Genomic DNA, 20746 nt, shown 5'->3' with positions numbered 1-20746 from the left:
GTACTTGTTGAAACTTTGTGATCAATTACAATCTTTAAATATTTTAATGAAGTCTCTTATGCTCACCAAGACTGCATTTAGGTGCTCAAAATAAAATAAAACACTAATATTGTGAAATCTTATTACAATTTAAAATAACTGTTTTCTATTGTAATACATTTTAAAATGTAATTTATTCCTGTGATACAAAGCTGAATTTTCAGCAGCCATTACTCCAGTTTTCAATGTCACATGATCCTTCAAAAAGCATTACTTATCAATGTTGAAAACAGCTGCACTGCTTAATATTTAAACAGACACCATGATGTACTACCATTCAAATCTTTGGTGTGTGTGTGTTTAATAGAAATTAATTAGCACTTGCATATCATTGCTCTTTTGTTGGTTCTGATTGCTTCTATTGTCCTCATTTGTAAGTCGCTTTGGATGAAAGCATCTGCTAAATGACTACATTTAAATGTGATGCTTTTATTCAGCAAATATGCAATCAGTCGGTCAAAAGTGACAGTAAAACATAACATTACAAAAGATTTTATTTAAACTAAACAATCTTCTTTTGAACTTTCTATTCCTCAAATAATCCTGAAAAAAGGTTCCACAAAATATTAAGCAGCAGAAAATGCTTTAACATGAATAATAAGAAGAATCATTATTAATAATAACTAAGCACCAAATTAGCATATAAGACTGGAGAAAACTGCTGAAAATTTAGCTTTGCACCACAGGAATAAATTACATTTTTAAATATTTTCAAATAGAAAATAGTTCTTTGAAATAGTAATATTTCACAATATGATTATACTTCACTAAAAACATCTGAAATTCATAATGAAGAGCATAAACATTAACCAATCTCAAATGACACCGGAATAGTAAAGAGTTGTCATCAGTTTAGATGGAGGGCTGCTGTAATTACACGTGTATTATTCGCTGTGTCATGGTTCGCAGTTGCCCGGCTGCAGTTTCGCTGCGCGTCTGTCGCTATGCGGCGCAGCGCGTGTTGCGCTCTGTTGCCAGGGAAGAGCGAGCGCGATCGAGGGGGTGCTGCTCGCTGCTCGCATTGTCTGTCGGGACGGTGGCGGTGAATGTCTGCCGTCTGTCAGAAACGCTCTCTGATGCCCATTAAGGCTTATTAGTGTATGAAGTAGACCCGTACTGGAGATAGATTCGCAAGCGTCAGTGATCCCTTTTCTTCCTTCCTTCATTCGTTGAGTTTCTGAAACGGAAAGACAAACCGACCCGAACTAGCGAGAGCAAGCGCTTGTTGCGTTCGGCCGGCGAGAGAAGGAGAGGGGTGGCGGATCGGGCGAGGAGGCGCACGGCGCTTGATCGCAGAGCCAAAGGCGGCCAATGACTTCGGAGAGCAGCAGCCAAGCGCAACAGAAGGAGGAGGTCGAGCCGGGATCAGTGGCCCGAGATCAAGAGGAGAAAACCGGCGAGAACCAAGGCGGCATGGTGAGCTCAGGCCTGCGGTGCTGAATCGGCACTTAACCCTCCCGCGACGTTACCGTGTGGTAACGTTTCGTTTATAATGCTGCACGTCCATATTTAGAACAAACGTGTTTAGACCACTGTTTAGCGAAATGGTAAGCACTAGTATGTTCTTGCAATATGTTGACAAACTAACTTAACGTTACCTGTGTCCTTGCGCGCTAAGCAGATGTCAGGTCGTTTGCAAATGAAGTATCGATCCACTGAAATTGTTAGTTGAATATTAAGTTAAGTCGGACATTGTTAAGACGACATTACTAGGAAACATAAACTAAATATATTGCCACCGAGGCTTCGTCTGCGCATTAATCATATAGCACGTGTTCATATCCTGCTTAGCGGAGCTCTGCTGTAACTGAGCAATGATTTCATGACTTCTGGACGCGTGACACAAGTTAATGTTGACTACTTTTCTGGTACTACGGGTTAATGTCATTTGGAAATTAATTAAACTTACATCATGCCCACATGACAGCTTGCTTTAGGTTATAATTAACTCCTTTTTTTTTCTTTTTTTATTTATTTATTTTTTAACCATGCGAACTATTTGTTTCGTGTTGCTTGAGTAATAATCCTGGGTATAACTGTTAAAGAAAAGCATTTCCCTTTAATAATCTATATTGATAAAAATTTGCATTTTAAAATGATTAAAACCTGATTATAAATTAAACGTATTAAATTGTTGTCATATAAAGCAATGCTGATGATATTCTTGTCTAACAAATCAAGCAGTGTGAAGTGTTTTTCCATTTGAACATGGTTTAATTTCTAGACACATTTGATTACAGGTATATTATACATTAATCAGGCACATACTGCTGTTACAGGTTTGCTTAGATTCTTGTATCATGCGTGTATGAATGACGGCAGTGGTCATTTGTTGAGTATTAAAGAGGTTTAAGTGGCTTGGTCATTCGAATGAATGTTTTAACATGGTGAGGAAAGTCAGCTTTAACATAAAAAGCCTTCATTTTACCTATAAAAGCACCATTATGATGCAGTGATGCTATTCATTGGTAATAATGTGGTAATAATATTAAAAGGATACTTGTGTCAGATGTGGATTAAGGTTTTGTTTCCAGTTTCTGTCCTAGATGTGCCAAGTCTGTTCTGCAGGAGTCTCTATCTTTCAGAATTATGCAGGCATCAGTATAACCTGTGAGAATCCTTTGAAAGCATTTTGTCTCCAAGGCCCCCTATTGTCCACAACAATATTTAAAGGCCTCATGACTTTTCCAGATGATCATGATTTACGTTCTTTCTTTCTCACACTCGCTCTTTGCCCCACTTTGTTAATTATGGCATTCAGTCATCTGAATTGTCACTTACCACAATGACAGCATAAAAAAGTGAATGACTATTAATTATAAACAGCAAAAACAAACTTTGAATGAAAGGAAGTTTTCAGAGATTGCTTTGAGACTGAATATGTACTAAGTTTGAAAGGAGATTTGAAATTTCAAGGAATGTAGGCCTGCCTAGCTAGGCGACTGCTAAAGTGTTCAGAGTTGTTTATATATGCAGCTGATAGAGTGCTCTGCATGTTTGTTGGGGCATTGCTAGGTGGTTGCTGAGTAGCTGCTGGGAAAGAGAGAAAATTTCTTACTAAAGTTTGTACAATAACATCATTAAAGAGTCTCATTCTCACATCATACTTCATATTCATGATCACATTAATACTGTTGTCCAGTTGTAAATGTGTAATTGTTTATGATAAAGATTAAGGATAATAAGGATTTTTAAAACAGCTTGTACTCAAAATTTCTACCCTGAAAAATATTTCAGAGCTTGGCAAAACTAGAAAAATGTATATTAAAAATGGCCATTATGTTTTACAGTTTTATTAATTTACATGTCTTTTGCAGGTCTTTACCTATTACATTTGGGAGGTTTTTGAGGAGGTTCATTAAAGCAAGAAATATCTTGTTGCTTAGTTGTGTTATCTTATTTAAATGTGTTTACTCCTAATTTTTTTTAAGTAATTTCAATGCTACATAAGACGTTTGCTCAGGCCCCATACTGTGCTCCAGCCCAATGCTTGAGAACCTCTCTTTTTATACTTTCCTTTGTAAATTCAGAATAAAATACAATTCACTTTGGTTTCTGACAAGCTTGTGTAGATCAAGATTCCCAGAGTTACAATTCCGGCAGTAGAAAATGTGACTTTTGGGAAACTGTGGACTTTCCTAAATAATTACATAAACATGAAGTATTGTTTGTTTAATATTGTTTTGAGCAAAATGGCATACTTTAATATTTTGTCTGATTGACTATTAAACCACTTTTTATTAGAAAGTTCTAGAAGACTTTATATGGCGATTTCAACTTTTGTCAAAGTATTACCCTGTGTCCCAATGTGCATACTACCCACTCTATCTGCCCTAAATAGTATTGAAAATTACAAATATCACATAGAATTTAGAATTTTTTTTCTGCGTTAGTTTTCAACAGCGAATTTGCATTGAGATCCAACCACCAGATTGTCCGTGATCTGAACTGGTCGTTCCTAGGACTATTCGGTGCTTCGTGACACAAAGATATTAGACGCCATGTCATACAGCAACAGCGTTTTTCCTACAGCAATTTCATCCTTAAAGGCCGTTTCATTTTTTCGGAATGTAACGTTATTTGGAAATTTTTCATTTTAACTACATTCATTCATTAATTCATTCATTTTTTTGTCAGGCCTGTACAGCATTTGTTTCAGCTGTCGCCACGTGCTCAGCAGTGAGCTCGGTGGCAGAGGTTACAGTTCCGGTAACTTGAACAGAAGTTTGACAGACGTAAGCCCGCTCCAATCATACGGAGATTCGTTATGACGTATTCCAGCACGCACCAATCCCACAACGGTGGGCGGGAAATATGCAAAGCGTGCTGCTGCATGTGATCACAAAAGAGGCAAAGGAAAGACTAGCGCACGGCCAATCAGACTCGTTAAGCGCCGTATAGATGCTTACGCAGAGCAAAGGGGATTGATGCAGATCATGAGTGGCCGCGAAACTCTTTGGCTGTGAACTTGCACTTTTGCTTTAAACGGAAAGAAGTGGAATCCGGTGCCGCGTTATTGTGAGCTAGGTTAATTCGCCTACTGGTTATCTAGCGAGTGATAACGTTGTCGGGGGAGAAGACCATGCTGTTGTTTGTGGAGGTGAGTTAATGAGGTCATTCTGCCGACCGCGAAGGTTCTTCACAGCTGCGGCATGGGTTCAGCTCGATGGCGCCTGCCATGAGTTCAGCAAGGAGAAGAATTTGTTGGGGGTTTGTAGTGCAGTCATAATTTTTTTTTTTTTTTTTTTAACTTTAAAACGAGTAGTTAGCGATAAACAAGATTAGTTAAGCTGCTATGTAAGACTTTGTTTATGCGGACGCGAACTAACCGTCGACAGCGAAAGATCCACGTGCGCGCAACAAATGCTAGCTATTTAGCCAGCGTCTTTTATTTGCGCAAAATACGCAACTTTTATCAGTGCGGATAACAACTAAAGCGATGACCGCATCAGTTGATCGAAGGTATCGACGAATTGCCTCGGCTCTTAATTTAACCTTTAGTTCAAAAATAACTTTAGCCCGTCCAAATCCAATAAAGTGTTAGTCAGGTTAACCAGGCTCCGTTTCAGATGCAGGGTTGTAACTTAGCTCTTTGCTATAAACTCTCACTCTGGTTTATCAGAGTGGCTAATCAGATTAAATGGGTGAAAGGCTGACTATTTAAAACCTCCTGCCTGTGTGCATGGATTGTTGCGTCGAGTAAGTAATAGATCTTGTGAATGAGGTTCATCCCTGATCGAGCGCAGTAGTGTAAAGTAAAGAGAAGTTAGAGGGAGAAGTTGTGCGCAGTTCTGGTTTTTAAACTCGTCAAGTGTGTTAACAGTTCCCATGCCTGTGGTGTTTGTATTCCTTGCTCTTCAGATGTCCTTCGCCAGTGTCGACATTTTCTTTACAGCAAGGTGGAAGCGGTGTTGTAATATGTGCCTCAGCATGTCATGTGAAACTTTGATAGCGTCCTGATAGCTTTTGAGTGAATGTTTGGAAAAACGTTGCAAAAATGCAATGCTCTGTCAGATCATTTACAATATTTTATCTATGTATTCATGAATGGGCTTCATTATGTTACTAATAAAGAAACCCATTGATCTTTGTAGCCCACTGTTGGATTTTTGGTGCACTTGAAAATGTCTATTATGCAAGTTAAAATTGAGAGGAATGTTATCATTTTGTAATCACTTAACATGTTGTGAATTGAGAAATTCAAGTCAGATACTTGTAAAGTTGTTACCAAAGTGGTTGCAGTTTTGTCTGTTATCAGTGATTGTTCAACAGCTGTGACTAGCAGTCACTAGATGCTGCTAATGTGTATTCAGAAGGCAAGTTTTTCAGGATTTTTTTTTTGTGGTTACCCTCCCACCATACTGTGAAACAGGGTGGATAACTCTTTGCCTATTACACTGACACCTAACGACATTGTTGCCTGTTCATTAAACATTGAACTTTGATCAATTTGTGCTATGATAGATGGCTGTCTATTTCCGATGCATGATAATAAGTAGTTAAATGATCAGCAATGTTCTACTTAGTCTTATAATTCAGTTTAAATTAAGCTACATTTAAATGTTGAAACATTTCTCCTTATTTTATTCTATTTTGATGTGTTAATCTAACTGTAAAAAAAAATTGTACTGTGTTAACCCAGAATTTGTTTAACCTTGTCTTCAAGTGACCACCAAGGGGGCCGGTCTGAATCCCAATGCTAAAGTGTGGCAGGAAGTGTCTGCACCAACCACCCAGGCTCCAGAGGCGGCCACAGAGACGTGTCATTGGCCACAAGCAGACATTGTCTCCACTGAGGAGTCGGAAGGTACATATCTTGATTGCCATTTGTTTAGTGCTGTAATTAAATGTGGAAAAATTGACTTCATGTTGAAAATGTTCAATATCTACATCATGTCATTCAAAACCCATATGCATTGAGTTATGTGGAGAACTTAGATTTTTATTTCTACACACTAGTTCATTTACTTGGGAAATGGCGTGATTCATTGCAAGTGTTGTTGGCAGCTATGACCATTTTGGAGTGTCATCTTAAAGTTTAAGACCCAGTGATGATCAGTATCGCGCTTGGAAGGACCCAGAACCATTCTCACTGTAGAGATCTTTCAGTCTCATTTCTCCTCTATCTCACTCTCTCCATTCTGTTGTTTTTCAGTCTCTTTCTCTAATTCTCAAGCTAAATTTCTTGCTCGTTCTCTCAGTGGAGTGTGTCTGCCCTGATGACCGTGAGATTATGAGATCTGAGGGTTAAATTGCCTATCGCTTTTCTTACATGATAATAGATCAGTAAGCTTCCAAACTCATTTACTACTGTTGTTTTCCTCTGTAGGTTTCAGTGAGTATGGTGTTGGCTATGGTGACTCTGAGTCAACCCCTCCTATGGAGAACAGCATGTTGAATGGCATGGAGTCCGCAGAACTGGCTTACCCACTCTACGAACCAGGTCTGTCACATACACCCACTGTCACACTTCAGTTCCACTCCATTCCAATGCTGCTTACTGGCTGATTGTCATTGGGGGTGTGTATGTTTTGTGTTGCTCAGTGGAGGGTGAGACTGTCGAGGAGCAGCCTCTGCTGTCTGAAGAGAGTCTGAAGGAGTCACTGAAGAAGCAGCTGGAATTTTGCTTCTCAAGGTAATGACCACTGCACCCCCAGACATGCTAACATGTTACGTAATTGTGTAAGGGATGAATGGAAAAGCATAATCATCTGCACAGTAGAGCAGTGCTTATTTACTCTTGCTTGAGAAAATTCTCATTTACTAATTAAATGCAATGTCATAATGGACCTATGATATTGGAAGTGATTTGATGTAGATGATCTGATTGAAGCCATTTTATTTGGCAGTGCTGTAATTGTGGTTGCCAAATAAGGACAGTTTAATTTGAAAATGACACTTAAAAAAAAAAATAATAAAAGAGTAGCTCGGACAAATATTGAATGTTCCTTTTTTTTTTTTTACTTTCTCATTGCTGTTCCAACCCAATAATATGGTCATTGGATGCCAAAGGTAATTTAGTTCTTGTGTGTCATGTGACTAATTTGAAAGGTTTTTTTGGTTTTAATTAGTGGTCGACCAATACTTCTATATATTCCTCCTCTGTTAGTTTGGGTATTTTTAGCAGCAGTGCTTTTGAGCGTTAAGCATCTTTCTTTTTTTTTTTTTTTTTATATAATCATGAACTTTAAGACACTGTTACATGCAGACACATTCATACGTATGTCTTTGGCTGTTGTGCTGTTTTTCAGCATACTGTTTCAAGTGTTGTTTAAGACAAAGTTCAACTTTTCAGTGCATCTTGAGACATTTCTTGCTACCACAAAAATGTCAGATAAGGTTAACTGAAACCATGTGTATTATATAAGGCTTCCTTAGGACCAAAGAGTTGACCAATTGTTTAAGAAACCTACTGACTATTCTAGTTTGAAAATGTAGTTTTGCACATGGTACAGTGTGTAGGAATAATTCTGTATTCCAGAAGGAATGCACTTCTGAAAAGTAACTAGTTCTCAGGTCTCTTTTTTTTTCTATTTGCATGTGTAAAGTTAAGCAAACGAGTCCTTTAGTGTTGTGATAACATGATAGTATTCAGTACTCCATCAATGAAATGTGCAAATCATGCAATGGAGGCTTTTAGTTAGCAAAGACAACATTCAAATTCTGTTTTCCCCACTGTATACACCTAAGTATTCAAAGATTGGTCCCACTTTATACAAGGTGACCTTAAGAACTTAGATCAAAAAATAAGTACAATGCACTTACTGTGTTCATATTGTATTACAAAACACTTTTGCTGCTATTGAGGTGGGATACGGGTAGGGTTAGGGACAGGCTTGGAGGTACAGGTAGGTTTAAAGGTGGGTTAGGAGTAAGGGATGGGTGAACAGTGGAATTATAAATATAATTACAGGTGTAATTACATGCAGGTATTTTAAAGATGTAAGTACAATGTTAAAAACATGTAAACACTAAATATGACAGATATGATAACATGATAACACTAAATACACTGATCCAAATGATTAATTTAAATGTAAGTACATAGTAGTGAAGGCCACTTAATATAAAGTGGGACCCAAAGATTTTATCCATTGGAACTCTTATATGCACACTGACCCTGCAGTGAATATCACTGCAAGTGTTCAACATCTGTTCATTACATTTGTTTCCTATAGAGAGAATCTCTCCAAGGACCTTTACCTGATGTCTCAGATGGACAGTGATCAGTTTGTCCCTATTTGGACTATTGCAAGCATGGAGGGGGTCAAACTGCTGACTACTGATATGGACCTGATACTTGAGGTGCTACGAGGTAAAACAAACAAAACCTGACCACAGTTTCAATTCACAATTTCAGTTTGTTCATGCCTTGCAATGGTTTGTAAATTCCTTGTTTTCTGTCCTCCTTAGCCTCTCCCATGGTGCAGGTGGATGAGAAGGGTGAGAAGGTACGGCCAAACCACAAGCGATGCATCATCATCCTCCGAGAGGTTCCTGAGACCACGCCTGTAGAGGTGAGACCACACCTTATGGTCATCTCTTGTGGATGTATATAGTAGAGCTTGGTTATCATTACTGTGGTCACCCCGATGATGATCAGTATCGCGCTTGGAAGGATCCAGAACCATTGCTGCTGTTGAGAATTCATTGTCTCTCTCTCTCTCTCTCTCTCTCTCTCTCTCTCTCTCTCTCTCTCTCTCTCTCTCTCTCTCTCTCTCTCTCTCTCTCTCTCTCTCTCTCTCTCTCACCCTCTCTCCCTCTTTCACCCTCTCCCTCTTTCTGCCTCTCAGTACAGTGGATTTTGCCCTAATGACCGTGAGATTATGAGATCTGAGGGATATCTGGCCTCTTGTTTGTCAGTAGTTTTCACATATTCTTTTGATTTGCTGACTGATGCTTTTGTCTCTCTGTCAGGAGGTGGAGGGCCTGTTTAAAAGTGAAAAGTGTCCGCAGGTTATCAGTGTGGAGTTTGCACACAATAACAACTGGTACATCACATTCCAGTCTGACACTGATGCTCAGCAGGTATTATTGACAAACACACACAAAAGGCCTTTCTCGCGGAATAGATGTCTGTATAAATAATTGGTTAAAATCATATGTGAGGATGGTGTGCCATCATATTGTGTTTTTTGGACATTGGCTTTAGTTTAGATTGTATGATGCGAGTAAAAATTGCCTGAATTTATTTCCTGTAATATGGCTTATGACTTTCTAATCTGTATTATGTGTAACTTTCTGTTTGCCATTATAATTATTCATTAAATATGGTCATAAGGAAATCTAAAAAGCAGTAAAGGCTTTCCCTTTATGTGTTTTATATTGCTCCATTTAAAGGGTTAAAACCTTGCAACTGCTGCAGTAATTGTCTGATAGACTAATAAATACGCACATTCACTCTGCTGTTATTGCATTAATGATGCCTAAAGTGTTTTTGCTTTTCTGTGTTGGTTTATTAAAAGAAAAGGTTTGTTTTGGGGTTTGACTCATGTCACATTGTTTTACAGGCCTACAGATACTTGCGAGAGGAAGTCAAAACCTTTCAGGGCAAACCAATTATGGTGAGTGTACATTGTGCTGCTATCTCTCCTGTTAGCTCAGCTGTAATTTAAGCACCCTGAATGTGTGCATTCCTGGCCACCACTTCAAATACAGCAAGTGTCACCTTGACCGCTCAGAATGCTGTGATGATTAACAGGATTCTCTGAAGTACTCAACTTTGACCCTTGTTCTTTCAACCAATCAGTGATCAGTTATCCCATCAATATGTAACCAATAGGAAAGACCCCACAGACAGTGTATAGGATTATGTAATCCACAAACCAGGCTGTTTTTTGTCTCTGATCAAAGTCTCTTGCTTTAACTTGTACAACAGAATGCATTTTATCTTGTGCAGCCCACATCTATAAATAGTTAAACAAAAGGCATCTGTATGAGTAATGCATGAGATGCGTTTGTGCCACATGAAGGGAATCTTCTCTCAAATGCCCTGCTGAGACACTGGTAGACATTTATAACAGTAATTGCTGGATTAGGGAGGTGCATGTACTGTTTTATTTATGTGAACACTGACTTATCATTTGTGGTCTCTTAGTTTCACAACTGAGTGTAACCCATAATCAATGATCTTTTAGATGTTCTGGTTTTAATACAGGTGTCTCTTGTTTGTGTCGGCAGGCTCGAATCAAGGCCATAAACACGTTCTTTGCTAAGAACGGTTATGTGGCCGTTGACTCTGGGGTTTACTCCAGTCCATCACAGTACTCGTCTCCAGTTTACCTGCAGCAGGTGTACCAGCCTCCACAGCAGTACCCTCTCTATAGCCTCTTGCCACAGACATGGACCCCCTCACCGACCCCTTATTTTGAAACGCCACTGGTGAGAACTTAATCTAGAAATATGTTGAAGTGTGTTAAAAATTAATCAAAGGATTCAGTGAGAATCCCCTATATAATAAGATTAACACTACCACCTGTTCTAATGTGCGCAAGAAACAATTTTTTTACTGTCACTTCTATCACTTGAATTTATCACTTACTTGCTAAAATGTACTTTTTTTTTTTTTTTTTTTTTTAATAAAAAAAAGAATTTCAAAAACCTATGTTTAGAAACACAAATTTAGCTGTTTATGAAAGATGTACATGAAAAACCTGGAAGTTTTGACCCAGTGATGATAAACTAAGCGCATAGAGGGAAGCAGGGAGTGATCAGAAGATTTTGGGAGTTTTCTTTCTTCTCCTTTTCTGCTACTTTTACCTCACTTTTCTTCTTTCTCTGTTTCTCCCTCCTCTAAGTCTCTGTCACTCCTTTCCCAGTGAGCATTAAGATTGAGATCTGAGGGTCACTTTACTATTTGCTATGGCTGAGCATTGTAGCAGTTCATTTAGAGTCGCTTTGAAAGTGACTCATCAAATAAGCTCTCTTTTATGTTAGCCTTTTATTTTGTTACCTTTGTATTGTAAGGCTGAAGGTATAAGCTGATGGAGTCACAGTGGGTGTCCTAGTTTGTAATCAGGGTTGTGATTGCAGGCAGAGATGCAGGGCACTTGCTGCAGTGAAGTCAGGGCAGTTGAATCATTTTCGAACGGTTACCATGCCAACAGTTATTTGGTTCATTTAGCATATCACAATGTAAAGAGGTGCTTTGGCCATGTGTCACAAAAATGTGAATTCAATTTGTAGTAGTTTTGAGAATGTGTTGGTTGATCTCAGCTGTTGATACCTCTTGCAGGCTCCATTTCCCAACAGCACATTTGTTAATGGCTTTGGCACAGCAGGAAACTACAAAACTGGCTCCTCTCCAATCAGCCTTACACGCAACTACCCCCGCAACCGGTAAGATCCTGAAACCTACATTTTGTTTTAAGAATCTTTTTCTTAGTCTGTTCCTTTCCTTCTCTGCCAAAAACGTAATAGGTTGTTTTTTCAACCGTGGGAACTTTATACCCAGGGGCTGGTTTTTAATAAAATCTGACTTGTTTTATGAAGGTCACGGCAGAACCATCTTGTAGACATTAACTTGCTTTGCTGCATTTTAAATATGTTTGCAAGGTTTGGTTTTATATCTAATTCATTTGGCAGACACTTTCATCCAAAGCGGCTTACATTTAAAGCTATACATTGATAAAAATGAGTCAAACTCATGACCTTGGCATTGCTTCGTTCCCACTTGAGATGACATAAACACTGAGAAATAAACGATTCTGATAATTGTGCAAATGATTTATAATACTTAAGCAAATTACAATTGTACCTCAGTTATTGTGCATCCTTTCCAATTCAATTTGCTGTACTTTTTTGTCCAAGTGTGAAATTTGTTGAGGTTTACCTACATTGATTTCCTCTCATGTACAGAAAGTTGGGCAAAGCTCTGTTTGATGCACTGGAGTCACAATGACTTTGTTCCTTTACTTTCTAGACTTCCACTTTATTCCAGAAAGAATGTAATCAATGCCTTCAGGTAGATATGCTCTGCTTTTACTGGAGCATTTCTTCATTTTAAATGATCAACCTTTGCATGTAAATGTACCATGCAAACTGCTTTAAAAGATTAGAATGCTAGAACTGCACTGGGGTGATTAAAATGTTTGGGCTTATGTTAGACTAACGTTATAGCTAAGGGATGGGCTGTATCACATTGCTTCAAAAATAACCAGAACGTTTAGTGCTATTCAACTATGAGTAAGCACTCCATAGTTATTGACCATCATGACTCAGCTAAAAGCTGCATCTTGACGCATGATGCCTTTCACTGTGAATGAATGTCTGTGCAGTGTCATCAGATCTGTTATGTGACCCTGTCCTTGCATGTATCATCTGTTGCTCTACGTGTATGAGAGTTTCCTGATGGTGTCTTGGGAAGTACATGCATTATTAAAATCTACATAGGGGTTTGTCTTGATATAAGATCTACAGGACAAATTAGCCAGTGGCGCATTTATTGCCAAAATAGGTTAAATGACAAATGAAACATGCATAATTTTGGCTGTAAGGATTTAAGCACAGTATTTTACACCAAGGAAGATTAGGGGCAGTTGTAACAAGTGCTGATCATATTTATCATGTTAGAATAATCTTTTCTAATAATCCCTTAGAATCAAGAACAGTCTTTTAGTTCAGTTGTAATTTTTTTTTTTTTTTTTTTTTTTTTTTTAGGTGTTATATTTGCCTTCTAAAGACTTTTTTTTTATTATATTTTCTCTACTAAATTGTGGCCTTTAAAAACAACAACTTTTTATTAATCAAAATTTAAAAGAAACCTTATGCAAGTTTGGAATTAAGGGCTTACACAGGCAGAATTCTTTTTGCTTGTTGGTTCATCTGTTGGTTTAGTTTGTATCGGTTTTTCGGTGCTGATAAATGGGAGAACATCTGCAAAAGATGGTGTAACTCTTCAGGAAATTCTCAACCAGACAGGCTTTTTTTCTTGTCACATATGTACATCACCTCCATTTGTGATGATTGTTCTGCACAGTCAGAGAGACCACCCTCAAAGCCCAGCTGGACAAACTCTGTTCCACAGTTGTTTACTCAGCTTTGATTTGGAGGGTCGGCTTTAGTTACATGCAGTCACCTGATTTTTGTTATGTGCAGGAATCATGTAAAGCCACAGCCTCGTGCTGACGTGTGTCAGCTGACAGAGACTTCATCTGGTACCGGTAGTCCCCAGCCTCCATGCACGCCTACTTCAGACACCGCTGCCTCCACCCTCACTCTGCTCTCTGAACCGCCAGCTTCTCCCAGAGAGAACAACCACTCAGACCTCAGCATCAGCAGCCGGGCCAGGTCCGTCCTTTACGTGTGTGTGTGTGTTTATATATATATATGTGTGTGTGTGTGTGTATGTATATTTGTATGTATATGTATATGTGTATATATATGTATATGTATATATATGTATATGTATGTGTATGTATGTATGTATATGTGTATGTATAATTTTTTTTTTTTTAATGAATTTAACTAAGCAGCCGATTTGGTTTTGACCCAGTGATGATTAAGTAATCGGTTGTGGGGGGTCAGTTTTTTTTTTTTTACCTTTGGGTTTTTATTTATGTTGAATTTTTGTCATTTTCCTCCTTCCTCTTCTTTTGCTTTCTCTCTCTCTCTCTCTCCCTCCCTCCAAGTCTCTGTCACTCCTGTCCCAATGAGCGGTAAGATTATGAGATCTGAGGGTCATCTGTTGAGTGTGTTCACTGAATGGTGACAGGTTTGCTGATAGGATTGTATTTAACGACTTGTGATGTGTCTAGGAGAGGAAGTTATCGTGGCATGAGGAGGAGAAGAGAAGATGAAAGAACAGTAAGTCCTAAATGTTTATTACATGGCTCTCTGAAGTACTTCATTTTTATTGCCCATTCATGCTCCATTATTTGTGCTTCTCATTTCATTTTTCATAGAGGCCGAATCCTGAATCAGAAGTGAAAGCTCCACCCCCTAAGTTTGACCTTGCAACCACTAACTTCCCGCCATTGCCAGGAGGTGTCCCGAGTCGTCTGCCAGCTGCAACCGTGCAAACGGAGTCGGTGTTGGAAAATCGCATGGCAGATGTAGTTAAGGGCATCAGCAGGGAGAAGGTAGTAAGAACTTATTCCTGTAACCATTTATTCTCATTTACTTTTGTTCTGCTTGTACACAGAGAATCTCAGATATCACTCAAGTTACTATTTTTCTGTGTTTGTTTAGCCGGAAACAAGTAAGCAAGATGTCAGTCAAGATCCTGGAACATGTCCAGTGGAAGCTCAATCGACTGGACCCTCTTCTCCAGCGCCAAAGCCTCCTGCCACAAAACAGGACACACCTACCACTAGGTACACACCTACATGTACAGTAGGATCTTATATTATTAAGAATTTAACAATGTTAAAGAATCACATTTTCATTGAATAATACTTTTACTAATACTATTATCTAGGTTTAAATTAGAATTGTGAATTTTAGGGATGCACCGATACAGATACTGTATCGGGCCCGATACTGAGCTCTTGTACTCGTTAAAATGCCCTGATACCAAACGCCGATACCACACAGCACGTGATAAGTGCCATATTCAGACAAAGAAACCCCAACAACAGACAGCAGAATGGAGTTTTTAGAGATTAAGGTTGTCTACGTAGGATATCTATGCAATGAATATAATGTTAAACGTTCAGTATTAACGCTTGTATAGCTGACGTGCGCAAGCTGATGAAGCACGCTGAGTGGATTGAGCGTGCAGCGGCGGAGATGTGCGAGCTTGTCGAGTGAATATTCAGTTAATCACTGGAAAGTTTGTAGTTCGGTCGGATATGTCAAAAACAAGTAAAACAATGCACAAGTTACTTAACGGTAGGGAGAGAGAGAGAGCGAGAACACTCACGCTGTTCTGTTGTGTGATCTTTGATGTTCACTCACTTAACACGCATTTGGATTAAAACTAAATCATAAAGATAATTTATAGGGGCATTCATTATAAACATTTATTTTCAACATGACTCTGGCGAAAGTGAACGTAGCAGCCTGTGTGTAATGCGCTAGGCAGTACGTTACTACTGTCCCTCTCGTTCTGCAACAGTTCAAAGTCATGCACGTGTTGCACGTGTTTTGCTTGCTTGAATGTTTTTGCATTATATGAGTGGCTTATATAAAATCGCAGCACGTTTCAGAAAAGAAAAAAAAACGTGACTAATATTTGTATAAAATATCACAGGAGATTTATAACGAGTGGTTCCCTGCATAAAGCAAAGCGCGTCATTACAGTACTAAATCGCTGCAATGGAGCACCTCTAATGCTATTAAATTACAGATGATAAAACAGAGCAAAAACATGAACAAAGAAAGTAACAAAACCTTGTAAAATATATTTTAATGGGCATAATTAAGTGTGAAAATAACAGAAGGATATACAGTCAAACCAAAAATTATTCAGAGACCAGATAGTTTAGTGGGTTCAAGACACTATAGTTCATTTATGTAAGTGAGGATAGCAAAATAAAGTACACTGTGACAAATTATACCCAAAAATTCTTCAAACAGTGAACTACCAGTAAAACTGATACAAATTTGGGACCAAAAAAATTGAAGTTCAGGTTGCATGAACCTGGCTGACAGCATACCCAGGAAACTACAGGCAGTCATTAAGGCTAAGGGTTGCCCGACTAAGTATTGATAGTTGTGTAAATACAGTCATACTAACAGCTGTCTGAATAATTTTTGGTTGATTAATCCATTACATACATTTCTATCAAAGTTATCTAACATTATCAAGATGAGTTTTTTCTGACACAGTTTAACTATGAGTTCTTTTTTATATCATACTTTATCACCATCTTCTAAACTATAGAGAATAACCTGTGATAATGTGAAATGTTGAAGGTGTCTGAATAAATTTTGGTTTGACTGTTTCTATTTAATAAATGAAGTCAACCAGCTTACATTATATATACTCTTTTGGTTTCTGTACCCAATATTTAAAAAAAATTACAAATGCAATAAAAATATTGGTATCGGTACTCTGTATAGGCAAGTACCAAAAATAAAAGTATCGGTATCGGGCGAGTACTGGAAAAAGTGGTATCGGTGCATCCCTAGTGAATTTTAATATAATAAAATATAATTATAAATTGTAATACCTATTTGTTGTTTATTAATACGTTTTCAATATTCTAAAAATTAACACTGTTTTTGCTATACATATTATCAAAACAAATTGATTCAAATGTATGCATTTAAAAAATATAATTGAAACGTCGTACAAATAGAAGCAGGTTGATTTTAAATCCCATTTCTCTCAACAGTACGTCAGATCAAGTGAAGAGACCTGAGAAAGCGGTCCAGGTCTCTGACACACCTCCAGACCTTGCTTCGGTGACTACAAAGCACGTCCAGCCCATTTCTGCCCCCAAACCTTCACGCAGCCAATCAAGCACTTCAAGCACTGCATCTACTCCACCTGTCATAACAAGCGCAACTGTCCAGGTAAATGCATTCATGTGCTATAATTATAAATCTTCCTGTTGCTTGTTCACATCTGAAGGTCGGAATGGTGATGTCTGTTAACTTGAAGGTTTTTTTGAATCCCCTCAGGAGCCTCGGAAGCTGAGCTATGCGGAGGTGTGTCAGAGGCCACCCAAAGACCCTCCCCCTGCACCGGCTGCCCCGCCCAGCCCAAGTCCCACCCCTTCTCCCACCACAAACCAACCACTACGTGAACTTCGCGTCAACAAAGCGGAAGGCCCAGCCTCATCCCGCTGCAGTCCGGGCGAGAAACTGGAGAAAGGAAACGAGAGTCGGACGTCCAGAGAGCATACTGGCTACCAACGTGGTAACGGCCCCAGAGGGTCAGGTTTTAAGCTCAGAGAGCAACAGAGACGCCCTCTACAGGGTCGGCGCTCCTCTCCACAGATGGGGTATAACAGGCACAGTGGAAAAGAACAAAACATCCCACCCAGATCGCCAAAGTAATGCCTCGTATGCCCACAACACACGTGCACACTTGTGTGTATGCTTAGATACACAACTTATATATAAATAAATATAAATACTGGACTGTCGCACTGTGTTATCAAAGAAACCTCTGCTTCCCAAATGACTGTGGTATCTGGGAAGTTGTTCCTTAAAAATACAGAAGAAATCTAGGAATTTAAGACGAAAAACCTCTTACACTTGAAAGGAGAAATGGAGGCTATGCTTCCTGTGTTGTCTGTGATTTACAGCAATTTATTAGCTTGTGAATGAGTTTTGATTTTACTTGGAGTGTTACAGGTCCTGGCACTAGTGTACAACGCTGTACTTAAAAAAAAAAAATATATATATATATATAATATTATATTATCTATAAATGATAGTAGTACTGTTGGTGAGAAATCTAGCCAGCAGATGTTCTCCATATGCAACAGATCACACAAAGACAGCATGGCAACACCCCACAGGTCCATGAGTCACGTGTGTTTTTTTTGTGTTTTCCCCACTACTAACAATTTTGCACCAGTCCTAAAAGGGGCTGGGGAATAAATTGGATTCAGATGTGATGCTTTTAAAAATGATCGATGCACACTGATTCATAACTGTTTGTTTTAATTTATTCAAAATGTGCACAAGATATTGATACAAGGTTCCCACAGTCATGGAAGACCAGGGAATTTTAAAAGTGAGATTTGGAGAATAGGAAAAGTGAGTTGTATCACTATTATAATTAATTCTTCAGCTAGAAATTACTTTAATATGATGATTCTGAGTTTTTACAATTATTTCTAGAAATGTTTTGACCTGAACATGGTGGAAACGTGTTGATATTTGGCATGTCATTTAAAAAGCTCTCAAGCAGGTATTCAGGGCATCACATGATTTGTAAAGCGACTCACTTGTGCACATTATGCCATTGAATTGTAATTGCTTCGTGACTGAATCAAAATTAAATTATGAGATGCCTATAGATTCCCACCCCAGTCTAAAACTGGAAGACAAGTGTGTGTATGTTGTTCAGACAAAGGAAGAGGGAAATGTGTAAGTTTGAAGAACACAGTGAGAATGAACAAGAAGTTTGTCATGAAGAATGGATGAAATAGTACTAGACATACATTGAAAAAAGATTTGGAGATTGCGGAGTATATTCCAGGTGATTTATTTTTTTTGAGTTGGTGTGTCGTTTTGTATAATGTCGTATGGTGTCATCTGTGATATCCAGTGTTTCTGAAGGCTGGGTCTGTCAGTAACCGAAAGCTCAAGCTGCTTTATTGGAAAAATGAATAGAAATCATTCGTGTAGATGAGCAAAACCACAGTTTGTCTTCCTTTCCCTTGGGAGTGCAAGTCTTGTTAGTGTTTTCTAGTGATCGGGTTGTTTGTAGTGGCTGCTTTTGACAATTTCGGTTTTCTTTTCTTATTTTTCTTATTTATTTTTTCTCCCTCTGCTGTAGATGCTGGTGACAATAATCAGGTTGGATTTTATGCTCTCAGAGTTAGTGTGCTGCTTCAGAATCGCCGTTCATGTCCAGTCTGTGAATATTGAGTCAGTCTGTGTTTTTCTTTGTATGTTTGTTTAATGATAATCTGTATGTGACGCTTGCGTTTATGCCTGTACATTTCAGGTATGATTACATGTAATATACCTGCTACAGCACTCATAATGTACCCATCATTCAATCTCATGTCCACTTTGGTAAAAGAGAGGGAACTCAGGACCTCAGAGGAAATCGGTGATGTGTATGTGACTGCTAATTTTGTCCAATGCTTACTGCAGGAATTTTTTTTTTTTTTTTTTTTTTTTTTTTTGTGTAGCCTTTTGAATTCAGTAACCACATTAAACTGTTTAGGGGTCTTAAGTTTCAGTCAATAATGTATATTTGAACGTTTTAAAAAATGTTTAATCAGTGATACTGTAATGCATGATTCTCTCCTCAATCTGTTTTTCCTCCCCTCCTTCTCGTCTCATTCACATGTATGGATGCGCTGTGCACAGATCCAGACCAAAGTCAAATCAGCAGAGAGACAATCTCAGGAAGTGCTGTTTAAATGCAGTAGCTCCTCTCTTATTCTGCCATGGGCAGGGCCACCGTTGAATGAGTGAGTGGTTAATCATGATTGTTGATTAGTGAGTTGAACAATGTATGTTTTAGTTTTATGAAACTGTGTGTAGAACCTTATAAAGGTCTCCTATGAATAATTTCTCAAAATCCCCTACTTTCTATTTGACTGTTTCAGACGAAAGGATGGAGGGAAAGTTCATGCATCAGTTTTTTGTTTTAATTTATTTTGTTTTAAATTGTCTGTTTCTTTAACTTTCTTTAGTGTGGCTTTCTTGCCCTAACGTGTGTTATTAGTTTGAGATGTTTTCAGATTTTTGTTTTCTATATTTGGCAATATTATCCTTGGGCGCAAATTATTTTGAAACTGTGCCACTAAAATTAGGGAAAAAAAATCAGTGGACCTGGTTTTATTTTTTTATTCTTTTATCTGAATTAATGGATTTGATTCATAACTGGTTGGTGAAACAAAATGTTTTGTTTTGTTGCTAATCTCATAACCTGTGTAGGCTGTAAGCTTTTTAGACATGAAATGGTGCAGTTACGAGTAGCAAGTCTTTAGCCAACAAAAAAAAAAAAAAAAGAAAAAAAAGGAAGAAAGAAAAACAAGTATTGACCTTTTCTCTTTAATTATATAGGGGGGTAGACATAGCAACTGCTGAGTGAAGTGTTTTGGATGATATTGTAGATGTTCAATAAAAAAAAAATGCTAAGGAAATGAAAGAAAAAAAATAAATGATAAAATGATTTTAATCTGCATTTGATTTTTTTTTTTTTTATTCTTGGACAACCTGTAGATAATGCTTTTTTTTTTTTTTTTTTTTTTTTTTTTTTTTTTTTAATAGCAATTTCTTTTATTAGCCAAATATTAAATGATCCTGAGTGTTTCAACACACACAGAACAGAAGTAATAAATTGTATTATAAAACCCTTGTGACTTTCTTTACCTGTCAAGTTGCAAAATGGTATTTACTTGAATGCAAATTGATTGACTAATATCTTTTTTTTTTTTTTTTTCATTATCATTAATCATTAGTTTTAAAAAATGAAGGTGGGGGAAAATCCTTTTATTAGGATTATATTTTACTGGTCCCAAACTGTGATATCCATATGGAAATCGTCTACTTATTCTTTTGGGATTTTTTTTTTTTCCAACCCCAAACTGGGAGAGTCTGTAGTAATCAATCACAATGAATAAATTGC

At 37.9% G+C, this 20746-nt stretch overlaps 1 protein-coding gene across 5 annotated transcripts; it reads left to right on the top strand.

Annotated features, from left to right (window-relative positions):
• Positions 1-1019: 1019 nt before the first annotated feature.
• LOC109063463 (la-related protein 4-like) lies at positions 1020-20300 on the top strand. Of its 5 annotated transcripts, none has more exons than XM_042726190.1 (17): positions 1020-1455; positions 6205-6346; positions 6869-6982; positions 7084-7174; positions 8718-8854; positions 8953-9056; positions 9457-9567; positions 10050-10103; positions 10720-10920; positions 11774-11877; positions 12461-12502; positions 13636-13842; positions 14295-14343; positions 14442-14618; positions 14728-14852; positions 16818-16998; positions 17107-20300. In XM_042726190.1, the coding sequence occupies exons 1-17, from the start codon at positions 1351-1353 to the stop codon at positions 17482-17484; spliced, it is 2322 nt and encodes a 773-aa protein (XP_042582124.1). In that variant the 5' UTR covers positions 1020-1350; the 3' UTR covers positions 17485-20300. The 5 variants fall into 5 exon arrangements, with proteins under 5 accessions (XP_042582124.1, XP_042582125.1, XP_042582126.1 ...); XM_042726191.1 differs by having other exon boundaries at positions 1021-1455; positions 13636-13827; XM_042726194.1 differs by lacking the exon at positions 1020-1455 and adding an exon at positions 4214-4639.
• Positions 20301-20746: the final 446 nt, after the last annotated feature.

Source organism: Cyprinus carpio, chromosome B6, assembly GCF_018340385.1.
Source record: "Cyprinus carpio isolate SPL01 chromosome B6, ASM1834038v1, whole genome shotgun sequence".
In the NCBI taxonomy this organism is placed as follows: domain Eukaryota; kingdom Metazoa; phylum Chordata; class Actinopteri; order Cypriniformes; family Cyprinidae; genus Cyprinus; species Cyprinus carpio.
The sequence above is the reverse complement of the archived record's forward strand: the minus strand, read 5'-3'. Positions and strand labels throughout refer to the sequence as shown.